A 19,758-nucleotide genomic window follows, 5' to 3' on the forward strand; every position below is an offset into this window, starting at 1 on the left:
CAAACTTTTTAAACGGGGCCAATTCACAGTCCCTCAAACTGTTGGGGGGCCGGATCGGCTGGGAGGGCATGGCTAGGTGGTCATGTGACTGGATGGGCCAATTTAACAGTCCATTGAACAATGCACACAAATTAAACTTTAATTTGTTTTGCTCCTGGGGATGTTTTATTTGCTTTTGTTTGCATGTTGCTCTTTTGGTTGCCTTTTCTTTTTACTAGATCATTTTTTCAGTTGTTTAGGAGTCTAGTGTTCCACTTCAGGAAACTCAGTTTTGCTGCAATTCTTCTCAGCCCCAAGGAGCTTGAGAAATCTCTATCTCTTTGTCTCTCTCTCTTTCCTTCTCTCTCTCCCTCTCTTTTTCTTTTTTCTCTCTCTCCTTCTCTCTCTCTCTTTCTCCCTCTGTCTCTCTCCCTCTCCCTCTCCCTCCCTTTCTCTGTCTCTCTCTCTTTCTCTCTCTCTCCTCTCTCTCTCCCCCCTTTCTCTCTCTTTCATTCTCTCCCTTTCTCTTTCTGTCTCTCTGTCTTTCTGTCTTTCTTTGTCTCTCTCCCTCTCCTTCTCTCCCTCTCCCTCTCTTTCGGTCTCTCTGTCTCTCTCCTTCTCTCTCCCTCTCTCCTTCCATCTCTGTCTGTCTGTCTCTTTCTCTCTCTCCCCCTCTCTTTCTCTCCCCCTTTCTCTCTTTCATTCTTTCTCTCTCTCTCTATTTCTCTCTCCCTCTTTCTTTCTCTTTCCCTCTCTTTCCTTCTCTCCCTCCCTCCCTCTTCTCTTTCTGTCTCTCTCTCTCTCTCTATCTTGTGGAGGCGGTGAAGGTGAAAAACGGGCCATTTTTGCCTGTTTTTTGCCTTTTCACACACCCCCACCTCCACAAGCATTCTGCAGGCTAAAACCAGGCAAAAATGGCTCGTTTTTTGGCCCAAAACAGGCCATTTTTGCCTGGTTTTTTGCCTCTTTTCACTCCCCCCCCCCCACCTCCACAAGCATTCTGCAGGCTAAAACCAGGCAAAAATGGCTCGTTTTTTGTCCAAAAATGGGCCATTTTTGCCTGGGTTTTTTGCCTCTTCTAACACCCCCCTGTTGTGGCCCCGCCCTCTGAGCCTATCTCATCGGAGGAAGAAAGCTCCGAACATGAGGGAGAGGAGTCAGCCAGGCCTCCCTCTCCAGGCCCCTCCCCTCTGGCACTGTCTCAGGTGCCGGCCGAGGGAGAGGAGATTAGCCAGGAGCCAGGTGTCTCTGATGAGAGCGAAGAAGGAGAGCTGTCATTCCTGGATGCACGCCAACGAAGGCGTGATAAACGGTTGCAGCAGTTAAGGAGGCGTGCTAGGGATTAGAACTGAGTCACTGGACCACACCCCAGAGACTATATAAGAGAGGGTGGTGGCTGGTAAAACTCCGTGACGAACAAAAACTAACTCTGGCTAGTCACTTGAACAACGTCTGAAGCTGCCGAAGGGATATTGTTTTGCTGGACTATTTGCAATGCGTATGTAATTTTATGTTATCTGTTGCAGTAAAGCTCTTGGCAGACGGTGCTTATATTGTTGCCAAGTTTGAGATAACAACCTGTGTGTGTGCCAAGTACTTTCTTAACCCTCGGCTGGCTGTGTTTGTGTGTGTGTGTAGACGGGGACAGATCACCCCCCACACACACCTCCACAAGCATTCTGCAGGCTAAAATTGTTGAGCTTACCTTTTAATTTAATTTAATTTAATATTTAAATTTATATACTGCCCTTCTCCCGAAGGACTCAGGGCGGTGAACAGCCAGAAGTAAAAAACATCAAATACAAAATATAAAAACAATTTAAGAATGAATTAAACAATTTGGCCCGACAGTTAAAATCCCCCATTAAAAATCCAAATTAAAATACACAATTGGAGAGATTAGGCCAGCCCGACTTGATGAAATAAAAAGGTTTTGAGGGCCCGACGGAAAGTACGTAAGTCTGGAATCATCCGTATCTCCGGGGGGAGCTCGTTCCAGAGGGCAGGTGCTCCCACAGAGAAAGCTCTCCCCCTGGGGGCCGCCAGTCGGCATTGTTTGGCCGACGGCACCTGGAGGAGCCCCTCTCTGTGGGAGCGTACTGGCCGGTGGGAGGCTCTCAGTGGCTCTTGGTTCCAGCCTGCAGGTCTCCCGAAGGCAAGTCCTGCGCTCTGCTGAAGGGTGGGTTGGGTGATGTGGGCGGGGCAACCTCGTGGTGCTCTGCGGGCCGGATTAATTGGTTCAGCGGGCCACATGCAGCCCACGGGCCGTAGTTTGAGGACCCATGATCTAAGCATTAACCAGGCTTAGCTTTGCATGGCAACTGAGAGTCATATGCTGCTCTTGGTTGCTACCACAATGGGTATGTCTTAACTCTAAAAACTACGGCTTGGTGGTGAGAAACAGTTCTGGAATGGCAGGATAGCAAAACATGGCAGGGGACAGCTGCCAGACATTTCCCAATTGCCACCTTTCCCCTTTTTCTAATTCTACGGAAATAACTGTTCCTAGAGGCAACTGGACTTTCTCGTTTTTCTTTGAAGGCGTTTCGCTTCTCATCCAAGAAGCTTCTTCAGTGTCTTCAAAGAAAACCCAGAAAGTCCAGTTGCCTCTTGAAAAAGCACCTTTGGGACAACTGTGACCTGGATGACTGAGAATCTCCACAGACATACAGTTCCTAGAATTCTTGGTTGCAACCAAGTTGAAGGACTTCTGGCTTTGGAAGCTGCGGTGATGAATATTGGCAGAGCTCCATCTTATGGCCAGAAGTGGGAAGAGCCTGACATTTTAGTTGCCACAACCAGTCCTTTGTTGTCATTCCTTTGTATCTCACCTTCCAATTATTGCTCAGTCCAAAACACCCCAGGTTCCATTATGGTATCTGAAGTATTTCAACTCCTTCTGCTAATTTGTTTCACAATCATTAACAGAGGGATACAATCAGGATCAAGTGAGGTACTAATACCACTCTATAAAGCCTTAGTAAGACTACACCTAGAATACTGCATCCAGTATTTTGGTCACCACACTATAAAAAAGATGTTGAGACTGTCAGAGGCAATTAGCCCTGTTACCTTCTTGGGGTAATTGCCTGGATTGTGGCACTTTCCTTGTGTATACTCTTGAAAAATAAAACCGGAATACATCTTCTAATTAAACTCATATTTATTGTAAAGAAGAAAATAAAACATCTTACTGATCTAAAATAATTAAATTGTTACATTTTGGTAAAGTTCCTACCGGCTACATCTCTGCAGCCGGACTTCTCTTGGCAAGAGAATAAAGAAAAGTGTGAAGTAGAAAGAAAGGAATGCGGATATACGTAGTTAGCTTACTGATAACAAAATTGGCAAGCTACGGAAAGTCTGACAGTCCAGAAATAATGAGCTCAGCTGGTAAATACAAAAACGCAGTGACAGAGACTCTAAAAAAAGTGCAGAGAAGAGCAACCAGGATGATTAGGGGACTGGAGGCTAAAACATATGATGAACGGTTGCAGGAACTAGTCTAGTGAAGAGAAGGACCAGGGGGAGACATGATAGCAGTGTTCCAGTATTTGAGGGGCTCCCACAGAGAGGAGTGGGTCAAGCAGTTTTCCAAAGCACCCGAAAGCCAGACAAGGAATAATGGATGGAAACCGATCAAGGAGAGATTCAAACTAGAAATAATTTTCTGACAGTGAGAACAATCAACCAATGGAACAGAAGTTGCCTTCAGAAGTTGCGGGAACTTCATCACTGGAAGCTTTCAAGAAGAGACTGGACTGCCATTTATCAGAAATGGTGTAGGGTCTCCTGCTTGGGCGGGGGGGGGGGGGGTTGGACTAGATGACCTACATTGTCCCTTCCAGCTCTGTTAATCTGTTAATTTGGCAACCAAGTTTAAATTCTGCTCAGATTACCCTGAGAAATCCCCAGTGGTGCATAACCCCCACTGGCTTATCTTTTGGGGTGAATTATTTTCTTATTTATTTTGTTAAATTTATTTGCTGCCTATCTCGCTATGGGGCTACCCTAGGCAGCTTACAACAATAAAAAGGAAGAAAAACAAAAAGCTGGATAAACAGGAGTAAAAGAATAGAATAATAAACAATGACAAAGGAATACAACGAGAATAAATACATCAATATGATAACCAAAAAGATGGTTGGGTGGAGAGCAGAAACCAAGTGGGGGAAGGGAGGCGGAGTCTGCCATCTATCTAACAAGCCACCAATTAAAATAATTGGTTTAAAAATAAGTGAATTGCTTCTTCTAATGGAGAAACTGATGAAAAAAAAAGGCACCCATTCAGGGGTGAAATTTACTTACCTTCGCTACCGGTTCAGAAATGTGAGCGTGTGCGCCTCCTCCACACATGCGCAGAGCCTTCTGCGCATATGCAGAGGGTCAAAAATGGGACGTGATGACGTCTGAGCGGGTGGGCGGAGCTTCCCACCACCAGCACTACCAGTTCGCCCAAGCCGGATAGAACCAGCTGAATTTCACCACTGCACCCATTCCATTTCTTGCAAAACCAGGGCGGAATTTTAATTTTTCTTTCTTCCCCCCCCCCCCCCATTGCAGAACCAAGTATCCCGATTGTCACTCTTTCAACGGCCAGCCGGCCCCCCTGTTCACGTCATCACGTCCTATTGTGCAGACGGAGGTCCTTCAACTCCGGGACAGAAGGCCTCCTGCCGGTTCAGTAGGGGACTACAGGAGAGGTCGGCAGGACAGCCCCGTGGAGAAGGAGAAGCTTCGCTCCACAGAGGAGACGGAGTGGCTGAGGAGCAAGCTTTTGGAAATTTTTGAAGGACAAGACCGAAAAGTGGACTTCGTGCTCATCCGAGAACCTTGCTGCCAAGACCTGAACAAGTTTTCAGAGGCCATTCTCAGTTTTACTTTCTGAGCCAGCCTGGTGGACGATTCCTTCTTGTGTTCTGTTTCCCAAAACGAGATGATCTAACCCAGTTGCCTTCAGATATTGAACGTCAAATGAACGGCGTGGCCTTTGTGGCCATTGACCATGGAGGAAATGCTTCAGGAACGAAGAACTAAAGATTGGACCCTGCAAAATGCTTCAGTCCTGAAGCCTGAGGCACTGTTGTTGTTTTCCCCAGGTTTCCTTAATATCAGATGAATCTCATTTTTGGATTAGATTTGTCTTCTCTTCAATAATTGGAGCACTCTCTCTCTCTCTCTCCATTCCGGAAATGTGAAGTTGCTTGCAGGAAGCTAACACCCTACATGCAATAGGGCCGACCTAAGCTATGAGAGAGCGAAATACTTTTGAGATGGAATTATTACTCCAAATAAATTGGTCCTTTGCTATGAGAGAAATTCCTTGCAGGATTTCTCACTCTTTTAAAACTTCCATTCCCATCATCCAATCTTGGCTCCGTTTTAACCAATCAGCGAATTCTGTGATAAAACTCATGACTTTTGTAAGCTTTCACTTTAAAAAGGGTAGAGATGAGGGGTTCTTGGTGCTCTCTGAGCTTGGTTGTTTCCTTGCAGATGTTTCACTACCCAAACTAGGTCACTGATGTTAGCACTGATGATGTTACCTAGTTGGGTGGTGAAACGTCTGCAAGAAAACAACCAAGCTCAGAGAGCACCAAGAACCCCTCATTTCAACCCTGAGGTACAACTATTCTCCTTTATTGGTAGTGTTGCTTAGATAGAACCTCCATTTTAGGCTTAGCGAAAGTACCACCGTTGTGTATTCTCAGCATGTTCCAGTTTGATTGGAGCCCAGTTTAATATTAAGACGCATTGCAGATTAGGTGTCTGGCTTGATAAAAAAAGCTGCTTTAGACTTCTACAATAGCTTTCCTCAAGGTGGCAACCTCCAAATGTATTCAGTGTCTTCAGGTGCAGTTATCGATCTTGCTATTAAAAAAACGATGGGAATTGTTTCACACATCTAAGTCAACCGGTTGGAAGAAAAATCTAAGCCTCCAATACTGATTGTATAAATCCTGTTTTATATCTTTTGAGTATGGTACCAAAATCAATTTTATGCAGAGGTTTTTAAATTTTCCCTGACGCAATTCAAGTACGTCTGGGGCACTCAGTTCTTAATACCGTCTCTTATAAGTAATAGGTGATTTTTAATAAAAGTAATATTTAAAATTATACTTTTGTAGGACAGAGAAAAAAAAGAATATCGCACTGTTCCTCCGAACTATTTTTTTGAAAGCTAAAAATAAATCTTGTTTTCTGAAAACAAGTGTTGTGTGCTTATACTGCCCTCGAAGTATCTTGGAATTGGTATGCTGTTGTTGCTAGTGGGCACCAGGTTGAGGAAAGCCAAAGTTATGTAATGCAGGTAGTTCTCGACTTACGACCACAATTGAGCCCAAAATTTCTCTTTGCTCAGCGAGACAGTTGTTAAATTTTGCCCCATTTTATGACCTTTCTTGCCACTGTTTATTTATTTATTATTTATTTATTTATTTTATTTCTATACCGCCCTTCTCCCGGAGGACTCAGGGCGGTGTACAGCCTGATTAAAAGCACAAAGACAGACAAAAATTTAAAATTATTAAAATTATTAAATGATAGGCTCAATTTAAAACCCCAAATTTAAAATCCCATATTTAAAACCCAATTAAAATCTTTACCTTGATAGCCCAGCCTGGCGGAACAACAAGGTTTTGAGGGCACAGCGAAATACACGGAGATCAGAGATTTTACGAATTTCTGGGGGCAGCTCATTCCAAAGGGCAGGGGCTCCCACAGAGAAGGCCCTCCCCCTGGGTGTCGCCAGCTGACATAATTTGGCCGATGGCACCCTGAGGAGACCCTCTCTGTGGGAGCGGACTGGCCGGTGGGAGGCTACTGGTGGCAGAAGACGGTCTCGAAGGTATCCAGGTCCAATGCCATGGAGCGCTTTAAAGGTGGTGACCAACACCTTGAATCGCACCCGGAAGACCACTGGGAGCCAGTGCAGCTCGCACAGGAGGGGTGTCACGTGGGCACAAAGAGTTGCGCCCATAACCACCCGCGCGGCCGCATTCTGGACCAGTTGGAGCCTCCGGGTGCTTTTCAAGGGGAGCCCCATGTAAAGAGCATTGCAGTAGTCCAGTCGGGAGGTGACAAGGGCGTGAGTGACTGCGCAAGGCGTCGCAATCCAGAAAGGGCTGCAACTGGCGGATCAGGCAAACCTGATAAAAAGCCCCCCTGGCCACGGCCGTCATATGTTCTTCTAAAGACAGCCGTGCATCCAGGAGGACACCCAGATTGCGAGCCCTCTCTGTGGGGGGTAAAGACTCACCCCCAATAGTCAGCGATGGCGCTAGCTGACTATATTGCGACGCCGGGAACCACAGCCACTCAGTCTTGGAGGGGTTGAGTCTGAGCCTATTTCTCCCCATCCAGACCCGCACGGCCTCCAGGTAGCGGGACATCACATCAAGGGCATCGTTGGGGTGGTCTGGGGTGGAGATGTACAGCTGAGTATCATCAGCGTACAGATGGACTCTCACCCCAAAACCACGGATGATCTCACCCAGCGGCTTCACATAAATGTTGAACAGAAGGGGCGAGAGGACCGACCCCTGTGGCACTCCCCATGCAAGGCACCTCGAAGTCGACCTCTGCCCCCCTGTCAACACGAATTGCGAGCGGTCGGAGAGGAAGGAGAACCACCGCAAAACGGTGCCCCCTATTCCTAACCCCCTCAACTGCTGCAGCATGATACCATGGTCGATGGTATCGAAAGCCGCTGAGAGATCTATCTGGACCCGTACCAGTCGGGCTTCAGGCAGGGGTACAGCACTGAAATGGCATTGGTCGCGTTGGTGGATGATCTCTGGAGGGCTCGGGACAGGGGTTGCTCCTCTGTCCTGGTCCTGTTAGATCTCTGTTAAGTGAATCACTGTGGCGAATAGCGGCGGTGAGCAGCAACGATCCCCGCCGCCTAGAACAGCTGATCGGCGGTATTCTGGGAGGCCGATCCAACTGCCAATCAGCTGCTCAGCAGAAAAGGCTCCAGCGTTCCCCGGTGGTGGCAGCAGCTCAGCTCAGTTTACTGGTGGGTGCAACGGAGCGGAGCCCTGACGAGCCACATGCTGGGGTGTGATAACATGCTGAAGCTGACCAGGCTGTTTGCTGTTTGTTGCAAAGACGCTAGCCAGATGAATACCAGATGGATGCTGGGAGGCAGAGGCAGATTTTTTTTTTCTTGTTTTCCTTCTCTAAAGCTAATGTGCGTCTTGTGGTCTGGTGTGTTTTATAGTGTGAAAAATACAGTATGTGCCTTGACTTGAATAAGCTAATCTCCTTCCCCCTTGAGCAACCTCACTCCATTACAGCCCCCTCGACAACTGTCATCTCCCTAGCTTCAGATCTTAGTAAAGTATCAATTGATTGTTGTCAGATACCGTATTTTTCAGACTATAAGATGCACCGGTGTATAAGACGCACTTTCGAAGAGGTAAGTAAGAAAAAAAAGGTTTTTGCCCTCCCTGGCCCCCAGGAGCTCTCTGCAGGCCTCCCAAACCCTCTGCACACCCCCATTTTTCAGAAAAATGGGCGAAAAACGGGGCGTGCAGAGGGTTTGGGAGGCCTGCAGAGTGCTCCTGGGGGCTGGGGGAGGGCAGAAACACCGTTTTTGTGAAAAACGCCCATTTTCCGCAAAAATGGGATGAGCGGGGCGGGGCTTCGGGAGGCCAAAAATGGCTGTATTTGGTGTAGAAGACGCACCATAATTTCCACCTTCTTTTAGAAGGGAAAAAAGTGTGTTTTATACTCCAAAAAATACGGTAAATTCCATGAAGGATGTAAAGATACGGGGTTCAAAGGACTGCAACAACATGTCATGTAAACCATCTCTAAGATGGAAACTTTTATGAAGTGGAGAAAACCAGACTGATGCGGCACGAGTTTCTCCATCCTGCGAACTCCTTCCCAAAAGTTGGAACCCCTCATAGTGTTTTTATGTGGGAAAATCCAACATTACTTTCTCGGAACTGGAATACAAGTAATCACTACTTAATGATGGTAATTGGGACCCGGAATGCCATTGCTACGTGACACAGTCGTAAAGTGCAACATCCCATGACAGCACCAACTTAACAACAGTTGTGGCAGTCCCAGTTCCTATCGTTAGGTAAATCTCATGCAGTTCCTGTAGTCACGTGATCACCGTCTATGATCTGCTGGCTTCCCCAATGACTTTGCTGGGCAGAAGCTGGTAGTGGAAGTTTGCAAATGGGCATCACATGTCTGGCATGCTTGCAATATTGTCATCACAAGCCAGTTGTCCAGCTCCTAAATCACACATACGGGTGGTCCTTGACTTGAAACAATAGAGGCCCAAATTCCCATTGCTAAGTGGTTTTGCCCCATTTTACGACCTTTCTTAACCACAGTTGTTAAGTGCAGTCACTGCAGTTGTTAAATTGTTAAGTGTAGATTGTGTAAGATTGTAGGTAAACACAAATACACATTTTTCCCACATAAGAAGAAAACTCCATTTTTCCTACACACACACCTATGTTCATGGAAAAGGCATGGGCCCATTGGTTTTTCTCATTAGTCCAGACCCCCAAAGTCCCTGCCACTAGCATGCCAGTCAGCGGCTGCAATGGGACTTCTAGTGTAGGGTCCTTTTGCTTATCTCTAAAAATTGGGCCTTCAAAAAGATAATGGGAGCTTGCTTTTCCAGGGGGAAATAGGACACATAAGCCTGTGCTGGACCTAAGGGAGAGCCAGACTGGAAATCGGGGTGGCTGGAATGGCCTCAAGCACTTTTCCTGGGACATATTCCATCCTCCCCATTTTTTACTGGAGACATGTGGTGGTAATGTGAAAGTGACCTTCTGTTGAAATAAGTGGTGGGCAGAAGGAGAAATACCACTAGTCAGTTTTACATCCATAAGCGTCTCTCTAGGGCCAAGGTGTATTTCTGATTGACGTTGTTCTCCCTTCAGGGATCCTACAGGAATACCTGGTTCCTGATGTCGCTTTACACACAAGGAGGGTGACCCTAGGATTTCCACACCAACGGCTATAGGCCAACAATGGGGAGGCGACTCATCCCCAGCCTTTTGAAGGCGTTATAAAAGTCTCCTTGCAATTTGGCCACTGCTGCTTTGGTTCTCCATCTAATATCTTTCTCAAGGACTATTGTGGCCCTGGTCCTGACCCAAAGATCTGGCTCAACTGGAACAGCATTATAAAATGAAGGACCAGCAGACAAACACAACCAACATTTTTGACCTAGAGCAAGGTCAGACTGATTAACTAGGCTTTCACTCAATTCTAATATTCTTTTTTTTTTTTGAGAAAAAGTTATTATTATTTTTTATAATCAAACAAATAACATTTTCACTTGTCTATTTAAACATTTATAAACCCAACCTTCCACTCCCCCTTCCCACCCCCCCTCCCCCGACTTCCCAGAAGAAAAACGGTATGAATTTTACCAAACATACGCTAAAATATGCTAAGTTAATGCAAGACTTAAAACTCCCTAGACCCCTTAACTCCCCTTCTACAGATTATTCATCAACCTCCCTAAACTCAAAATAACATATAATCCTTTAAGCCTAAGAGTTTTAAAACCATTAACAAACACTAATAGATCATTCAAAGCCTAAAATTCTCGTAATACATCTGTAAGATATTCTTAGTTCATTTACTTAATCATTTTACTCTCCCTCCTACTTTTATTCTCAAAATTCAAATATTTTTTCTTAAACCTTAATTAATCATTGATTTGAGTTCCATTCTTCCTTTCTTTCTGTATTTTTTCCAATCTTTCTTCCTCCCTCTTACTTTTATTTTGAGGAGGTTTTGAATTTCAACTGGGGGTTGATGTATCTTTAAAACTTGTCCCTTTCTTGGAACCATTTCCTCTGATTTGGAGCCCCCATATCGACTCTTCTTGCTTATATAATCAGTCAGTTCATAGAACGAAGAGTTAACTCGATGAGTTTGCAAGGAAAAGTCCAGTTGCTGCATTTCAATTAATTGTGTGAAAGCCTCTGCCAAATCTTCCGAAACCTCATAGGGCTGGTCAGTTTCTTCTTCTTTCTGCTCCAAATTATATTTTTGAAAAGTTCTGTCAGTTAATTCCAAAAGAGCAGGAAGAAAGTTTGAAGATTCTTGAGAATCAGCCAAATCCAGCTTCTCTGTTTTAGTCAAAATGTCTCCTACATTGTCATTGTGCTTTCCTTCAAAAACATCCTCATTTGCTTTTATATCCTCCACCAGTTCTATAAATTTTCGTTCCATGATTGCTGTAAAGTTATTAATAATTGCAATTTGGTTGTTCATGGCTTCCTTTATAAATTCTGTAAGGTCTCTAAAAAAATCCTCCTGGCTCTGTGAGTCAGTTCTCTGTGTCATTTCTGACGCCATTAGAGAGCTTCCACCACTTTCAGGAACTCCTTGCTTGGAAGCCATATTATTTTAAAAGAATTTTTCTTTTCAAAGCCATAAAATCTCTTGAGCAGCTTTCTCAGATTTATTTGTAGTTTATCAAGCAAAATAGTCTTTTCTACACCCAGCTCTCAAATCCCAGCAGCTTAAGTCCAGTCTCTAAGCACAAATCTATTAACAAGCACTTAGCTTTCACTTTTCCAGCCACAATGAAGACGCCATTTCCTCCTCCAGCTCAGCAGAATCAAGTAGAAACAATGTATCCCAGGAGTTAAGCAGCATACTTGCAAAGGCTTGTTCTCCTGCTTCCGTTCTGTCTGCTTTTGGAATCAATTAATCTCCTTGTTGAAAGCAGAGTCGGTCGCCAGCGTCTGGCTCCGTTTAAAACGGAGTCGCCACGGATCCGGAACTTCAGTGGGCTGAACGGGGAGCTCTCACCCTCCAAGCCCCTGGAATTGCTCCAGGGGCTCCCGGGGAGCTCTACCCTCGCCCACCGGCTCTCCTCTCCTTCTTCTCCCGAAGGAGAGGTTTTCAAGCCATCTGACAGCTGATTAGCGCTGTCAGAACGGCTCCAACGGAATCGCGGGGCTGGCGGTCCGAAAAGACCGTCCGCGACGCCGGCGGTGCCAACCGGAAGCCCTAATTCCAATATTCTTAACATGTAGTTCCCTTTTCTCAATTGTTGCAGGGGCCCATTTTCCTTTTGTTCTACCCCACTCTGTACCAGGATTGTCAGATGCTTGTCTTTAGGTCTGGGGTATCGACCCCACCTATTGATGATACGTCGTTGGCGGGAGTGGACCTGTTTCAAAGTGTCCACACCTTGTGACCTGTTCCTGCCCTGTTCTTCAGGGTTCTCAACTTTCCCGGATCCTTCCTCAAGGGCAAGGGGGGGGGGGTCACTCGGGCATTCTCACAACATTGGGAACTACTATTCAGGATGTTATCACTCATTAGGCCCTTTGCCAATAATAGCCAAAGCCACAATAAACTCATAATTGTCCCCTACACAGCACCTATCCAATCACAATTCCCTTAATCTACAAAATCACCACGTCTGGAAGAAGGTTAGGGTTATATGTGATTTGGGAAAAGGCAATATCAGTCTTAGGTATCCCACAGAACCACCCCTTATTCGTTAAATACAATATCCACAGTCCTAGAGCTAGAGCAGCACCACAGAGAGCCTACTCCCAGGCTTCCTCAAACATAAGTATCTCCAGGAGTTTCGTACTGCTCTCTGTCACAGTCAGTGATTTTTGGCTCAGCACCTGTCTTTCTGGGGGGAAGGTGATTCCTGCAGAATGAATATCCTATACAGCAAATTACAATAAAGGCAAGCACGCTCATTAAAATAAGAGATAGTGTAGCTATGGCTATATATGTTTGACTTCCCATTCCAAATCTTCAGCCGTACGTGGAGGGTCAGCTTCCGGTATGACGCCAGTAAGGCCTCTTCTGCCCTGTATGTAGCCTGTCCGTTGCCAGTAGGACAGTTATAGGAGGCTCTTCTTCAAACGTACCTGTCAAACCCCCGCCCGTTGGTTACCCCGAAAGGAAAGAACTACTCAAATCGGGTCTTGGATGCACGAAGTCTTTTAATCCAGTCAGGTCACAACGAGAGCGGCAGGTGACATTAATGCGAATTGCATAAAGTCGGCGTTGGGAGCGGCTGCCTCCAAACGCCTTTTAAACTATCACGCCGGTAAAGGAAACACCCTTCCGGGTTGGGCGGCCACAGCGCAGGCGCCATGGCCAGCAGGAGCGGAGACCGTACAGAAGCATCCCTATCCCGGCCGCAGGGTGACCGGCCGCCTGAGTACCTGGATCCAACACCCCCCTCCACCACAGTGAATATGCATTGCCGCCCATCCCACCCCAGTTCTTGCCGCGACGAGCGAATGAGCCCAGGCTGCGCGTCCAGAGGGTGGCGATCAGGATCGCTGCTACCTGGCGAGGTGTCGAGGGATCTCGACAGGCGGCTCCCCCTACCAGGGCTGCTCCTGGAACATAGAAACAAAAGTATTACCAACGATGTTGAGCAACAGACGCCCTCCCCCTCATGGCCCAGATTTATGTGGGTTGCGGGTATGGAATTGTTTAATCAACCGATTAGCCCGCATATCATCAGCCCTGACCCACGAGGCTTCTTCGAACGGATACCCTTTCCATTTCACTAGGTATTGTATCCTGCCTCTCCTATATCGTGAATCTAAAAGATCTTCTATCTCATAGTTAGTCCCTTCTACTGGCCCAGGCCTGGGTAAGGTGTCTCGGATAGCTTCGAGTGGTCTCAGCAGGCTACTATGGAACACAGGGTGGACCTTACCCAATAATGGTGGTAATTTCAGTTCCACAGTCACAGGGTTAATAACTCGTACGACAGGGAAAGGACCTAGATATTTCGGGCCTAATTTTTTGCTGGGGGTACGTGGTTTGAGGTATTTTGTGGATAGAAAGACTTGATCCCCCACTACGAATGGTTTGTGATCAGCCCTTTTTTTATCCACCTGGCGTTTGTATGTTTCCGTTGCTTTGTCTAGAGCCGTTCGTATATGTGGCCACTGTTCCCAGATGTGCGTAGCCCATTTATCTGGGGCTAGCTGTGTCTGTTTCTGAACGTCCAGTTCAGGTATGGCGGGAAACTCTTTACCTGACACAATCTGGAACGGGGTATACCCAGTACTACCATGAACCGCATTGTTGTATGCTATTTCAGCAAACGGGAGTAGCTCAGACCAATCAGACTGCTGGTATGACACGTAGCATCGTAGATATCGCTCCACAAGTGCATTTGCTCGTTCCGCTGCCCCATTAGTACACGGATGGAATCCGGAACTCAGGCCCTGTGATGACCCTATCAATTTTATGAACATACGCCAGAACTTTGAGGTAAACTGAACCCCTCTGCCCGATATAATACGTTGAGGGGCCCCATGTAACCGATAAATGTGCCATATGAACAATCTGGCTAATCTGCGAGCTGAAGGCAGTCCAGGACAAGGAATAAAGTGGGCCTGTTTCGAAAAGAGGTCCACTACGGTCCATATTACTGTGTGGCCATTACTCTCTGGGAGATCGACGATGAAATCCATGGCGATCTCGTCCCAGGGTCGTGTGGGTTCCGCTACGGGTTGTAGGAGGCCAAGGGGTTTTCCCGTACGGGGTTTTGCCATAGCACATGTTTTGCAGCTCCTTACATATTGTTCAACGTCTTTTCTGAATCGTGGCCACCAGAATTGACGGCGCACTAGGTGTAAGGTTTTTTGTACGCCAAAGTGTCCAGCTGCTTTAGTATCATGACACCTGTGCAAAACGGATTGTCGTAAAGCCTCGGGAATATACAACCTATTCCTCACCCAGATAAACCCATCACGTTGGGTTGTGGTTTGTTTGTGTTTCGTCACCCAAGGATCAGTGATTAAATGTTTTTGCAGCTCCTCCTTCCACGTGGAGTTTAAACCAGTATAGAACGTCTGACACGCACGTTGGTTCCCTGGTAGTATTGCTTGTACCACCTCTTCCCTTTTACTGTCATATTGTGGTAAGCGGGACAGTGCGTCTGCTAGAAAGTTCCGTCCCCCCGGAACATATCGCAACCGAAAGTCAAAGCGTTGGAAATATTGTGCCCACCGAACTTGTTTCGGGGACAACCGTCTGGGATTCTGCAAAGCCTCCAGATTTTTGTGGTCCGTCCACACCTCGAACGCAATACCGCTGCCCTCTAATAAATGTCGCCATGTAAGTAAGGCCCACCGCACCGCAAAAGCCTCCTTCTCCCAGATCACCCAATGCCTTTCAGTGACGGAGAATTTGCGTGATGTATAGGCACAGGGAAACAACTCTCCTTCAGGTGTTTTCTGTAGTAATACCGCACCCACTGCTACGTCACTGGCATCTGCTTGTACCACATACGGTAAAGCGGGGTCTGGGTGTCGCAAGATAGGCGCCTGTGCGAATAATGTTTTTAGAGCTTCAAAGGCTCTTTGACAGGCTGGAGTCCAACAGAGCACCTGCCCTGGCCTTGCCTTCACCCCCGACGCTTTTGTGCGCAACAAGTCAGTTAACGGGAGAGCTATGTGTGCAAAAGCAGGGATAAATTGCCTATAGAAATTGGCGAATCCAAGGAAACTTTGTAGTTGTTTTCGAGTCGTGGGTGCTTGCCATTCTAGCACTGTGCTCACCTTTTTTGGATCCATCTCTACTCCAGCTGCCGAAATGCGATACCCTAGATAGTCTAGTTTTTTGCGGTGGAACTCGCACTTTGATAACTTAACAAACAACTTTGCACGAAGCAGTTTTGACAACACCTGTCGCACTAATGCGATGTGTTCCTCCATCGTTTTGGTGTAAATGAGGATATCGTCGAGATAAACAAGGACTCCCCTATACAGATGTTCATGTAGTACCTCGTTTATCACCTGCATAAAAACAGCTGGGGCGCCTTGCAAGCCAAAAGGCATAACCCGGAATTTATAGCTTCCCAGCGGGCAATTAAACGTTGTCTTCCACTCGTCGCCAGGCCTAATCCGTACTCTATAATAGGCCTCGCGAAGATCCAGTTTTGTAAACACCCTCCCCGTGGATAGAGTGGCCAGTAGATCTTTCATTAACGGGAGCGGGTATAGATGCTCAACACAGACAGCGTTCAGACCACGAAAGTCCACACACAGACATAGGCCCCCGTCCTTCTTTTCCCTGAATAGTACGGGTGCGGCCAAACGAGAACGGCTGGGTTGAATAAAACCTCTGGCTAGGTTTTTGTCAATGTAACGTCTCAATTCCTCCAACTCAGGCCTCGTCATCGCATACATGCGGGGTTTGGGTAGGGTAACCCCTGGCTTTAACTCTATAGCGCAGTCGGTGGGTCTGTGGGGCGGCAACACCTCACACTCCTCCTCCTTAAAGACTGCCTCGAGATCTTTATAGACATCCGGATACGTGGGGGCTAGACCAACTAAACCCCCCACCTGTGGTCCTCCCTGGTCCGCCTGTGCCTCCGGCTCTGGTTCTGGACCCACAGTCAGTCGAATCCGTCGAAACCCCCCTTCCCACCAAATCGTGGGCCTCCATTTGTCCAACCACGCAAGACCCAGTATTACGGGTTCTACCATCGTGTCAACGACCACAAAGCGAATGGTCTCCCAATGCTCCCCAATGCCCAATATGACTGCTTCAGTAACCCTGGTTGCCGGCTTCCCACCCAGTAAAGAGCCATCCATTTGTTCAAAGTGGATGGGAGTGGGTAGTTTTAGTATGCGGAGACCCAACTCCTTAGCTACAGTTTCTCGAATGAGACACCGAGTACACCCGGAATCTATTAATGCGCCCTGTTGGACCGTCTTCCGGGTGTCAGGGTGCCTAAGTACGACAGGTATAATGAAGGGCTGTATCGGATCACTCACCATAGAGTCAACAGGAGCATCGTCGTCACTGCTGTCTGAAGGCCCCTGAGTGGCGTTCGGCTCGTGTGATTTCTCCGTCTCCAGTCGAGGGCTTCGGGATACGGTTGGTGTTGTTGCTCTGGACCAATCAGACGAAGAGCGAGCCCGTTCCCGGCCTCTGGCCACCGTTGGCGTACTTTTGGCAGATGGTGCTGCTGGTAAAGGGCATTCTGCTACTCGATGCCCTAACTGGTTACAACGAAAACACCAGATCGAACCCCGCCCAATCGGTACCAGAGAACGAGGGGGCGACGCCCTAGCCACTGGAGGCGCTGGCGGCTTGTCCACAGTTCGTCGAGACGGTAGGGGGTAGGTAGGCACCCCCCGAGTGCGAAACTCTCGCAAGCCAACATCTAGATCCACTGCTGCATGGAACCAGTCTGACAATTTAGGGCCCAATCCCCGATACACACAGGCCTGCCTTAGGTCCCTATCCAGGCCTAACCGGAATTGGTGTACTAACAGCCGTTCAGGCCATGCTCTTAGACGTCCGGCTACAGTACGGAATTCCTTGACGTACTGCCTTGCAGGGCGTCCACCCTGCCTCAAAGCTACTAGCTCCCCTTCCAACAACTGTGTTCTTGACTGGTCCTCAAAGCGTGACCGCAACGCCTCCAAGAAACGTCCCACGTCAGTCAGTTCGTTAGCATGGTCGCTATGGAGATCAGCGACCCAATCCGCTGCTTCACCCGTCAGCACGGAGGTAATAGAGACCACAATGGCCCATTGGGACGGGAACAAATGGCCATACAGGTCCATATAGCTCAGGACCTGGCTTAGAAACAGGGATACCCTGTCCGCACTTCCATCAAAGGTCGCCTGTAAAGGGGGAGGACCCCAAAACCGATGATGGGGTTGGCCTACTCCCGGTACCCATGTAGAGATTGGGGCCCCGAACCGGGCGTCCTGGCCGGCTCCGAAGGCGGTTCCCCCTTGGGGCTGCCCTGGCTGCCCACGGAGATCCCCCTGGGGCTGTCCCCGCTGCCAGGGAGCTAACTGATCCCCCCCTTGCGAGGACAGGGGCGCCGGAAGCGAAGGCCCCCTGCCGTCGAGCCGAAGCTTTGGGCTAGCTAAGCGGAAGCGGGAGTCAGCACTACTCCGGGCCTCTCCCCGCCCCTGCCATGTGTCCTGCGCAGGCACCCATGGTTGCCACGAGTGGGCGTCCCTAAAGCTCGCCTCGCCAAACTTCTCACGCAGGATGTCCAAAGTAGAAGCCCCCAGTCCGGTAGAATGGCTTCTCTCGGAGTCCTCCTCTTCCAACCATCGCCTCTCCCTCCACCCCTGGAAAGAGGGCTCGCTAGTCTGGGGCGTCAGCTGTCTGGTCTCAGCAATTGCGGGGCTTTGCCACCACTCCCCCTTTTCGAGCCGTCCGGTGCCAGGACCAGCCGTTTCCGCGTCCACCACCCCCGGCCGCTGCAGCTTCTCCTTGGGCCGAACCGTCGGCTCTTCAGCCTCCTCTTCCTGGCCGTCGCTCGCGGGGCCCGTCGTAACGGTCTCTGCTGTATCGTCAGTGCCCGGTAGACCGACTGTCGTGCCTTCCACCATACTCAGCACACTCCAGTCGCTCGTACCAGACGAAGGGGCAACGCCGACTTTTCTGTCAAACCCCCGCCCGTTGGTTACCCCGAAAGGAAAGAACTACTCAAATCGGGTCTTGGATGCACGAAGTCTTTTAATCCAGTCAGGTCACAACGAGAGCGGCAGGTGACATTAATGCGAATTGCATAAAGTCGGCGTTGGGAGCGGCTGCCTCCAAACGCCTTTTAAACTATCGCGCCGGTAAAGGAAACACCCTTCCGGGTTGGGCGGCCACAGCGCAGGCGCCATGGCCAGCAGGAGCGGAGACCGTACAGAAGCATCCCTATCCCGGCCGCAGGGTGACCGGCCGCCTGAGTACCTGGATCCAACACCCCCCTCCACCACAGTGAATATGCATTGCCGCCCATCCCACCCCAGTTCTTGCCGCGACGAGCGAATGAGCCCAGGCTGCGCGTCCAGAGGGTGGCGATCGGGATCGCTGCTACCTGGCGAGGTGTCGAGGGATCTCGACAGTACCACTAGAGGTCGGGCCTTGTCCTGGTCTGCCTCCCAATACTCCTTAGCTGCGGACTTAACTCGAGTCCAGTGAATCCAAGACTTGGATTCCAACACTTTTACTGTAAGTGGAGAGCACATGACCACAGCATACGGGCCCTTCCACCTAGGCATTAAATTTTCTCCTTTCCAGTGTTTTACCCATACAATCCTCCAAATCACAACTTAACCATTTCTACTTTCACCACAATATATATCTAAAAATACCTCAACTATTACAATTTTCTTAATTAAATTTAGAAATGTTCTAGCTGTTATCCAAGCTACAATTTAATCCTTTTTACTTTCATCACCATATACCACCAAAGGCATTTCAATTGTTACAGTTTATACTTATTCATATTTCTAAAAAAGAAAAACTTATCATTGTCTAGATTTCAAAAATACAAAGACAAATATTCCAAATAATATTCATTTCATTTTTTACAATCATGTTTTCCCATTTATTTCTCACTACTATTTGAATATTATGACTAGAGGTGGTCAAAAATGGTGGGCTAAGGGACACACAATATTGTTGGATTTCTTGTATTTGCTTATTTAATTCTCCCACCATCTGATTCACCCACTTAAGGTGATTTTCAAGGCACACCTTTGTCACCTTTTTCTCTTATAGTTCTGTTCATTCTTTCAGCCCTTTCATTCAAAAGCAAATAATTTCTGACTGTCCTTTCTTTCATGTCTGCTTGGTGGTAAGGCTGTTCAGTCAGGCTTGGGAAGGTCTGCTCCACTCTGTTTGCTGTGATGACCTGCATACAGTTGTGTTCAATTTCAGGACCCGGTGCTTGCAACAGAGTGGCATTTGTTTGTTTCAGGGTCACTCGTTGGTTCTGAGTGAGGAGAGCTTGATGCTTGTAAATTCTGGGGTTTG

The 19,758-nt window shown here is 47.9% G+C and overlaps 1 protein-coding gene across 1 annotated transcript in view; it reads left to right on the plus strand.

The window, feature by feature from the left end:
• Positions 1–5,475, plus strand: part of KHNYN (KH and NYN domain containing) — a 68,013-nt gene extending 62,538 nt beyond the window's left edge. The window contains exon 9 of the mRNA XM_070944471.1: positions 4,543–5,475. Coding sequence (XP_070800572.1) covers positions 4,543–4,867 — 325 coding nt within the window. The 3' untranslated portion in view covers positions 4,868–5,475. The remainder of the gene's footprint in view (positions 1–4,542) is intronic.
• The last annotated feature ends 14,283 nt before the right edge of the window (positions 5,476–19,758 follow it).

Source organism: Pituophis catenifer, unplaced genomic scaffold (assembly GCF_029215685.1).
Source record: "Pituophis catenifer annectens isolate HBS135680 unplaced genomic scaffold, rPitCat1.0.hap2 SCAF_5, whole genome shotgun sequence".
Taxonomy (NCBI): Eukaryota; Metazoa; Chordata; class Lepidosauria; order Squamata; family Colubridae; genus Pituophis; species Pituophis catenifer.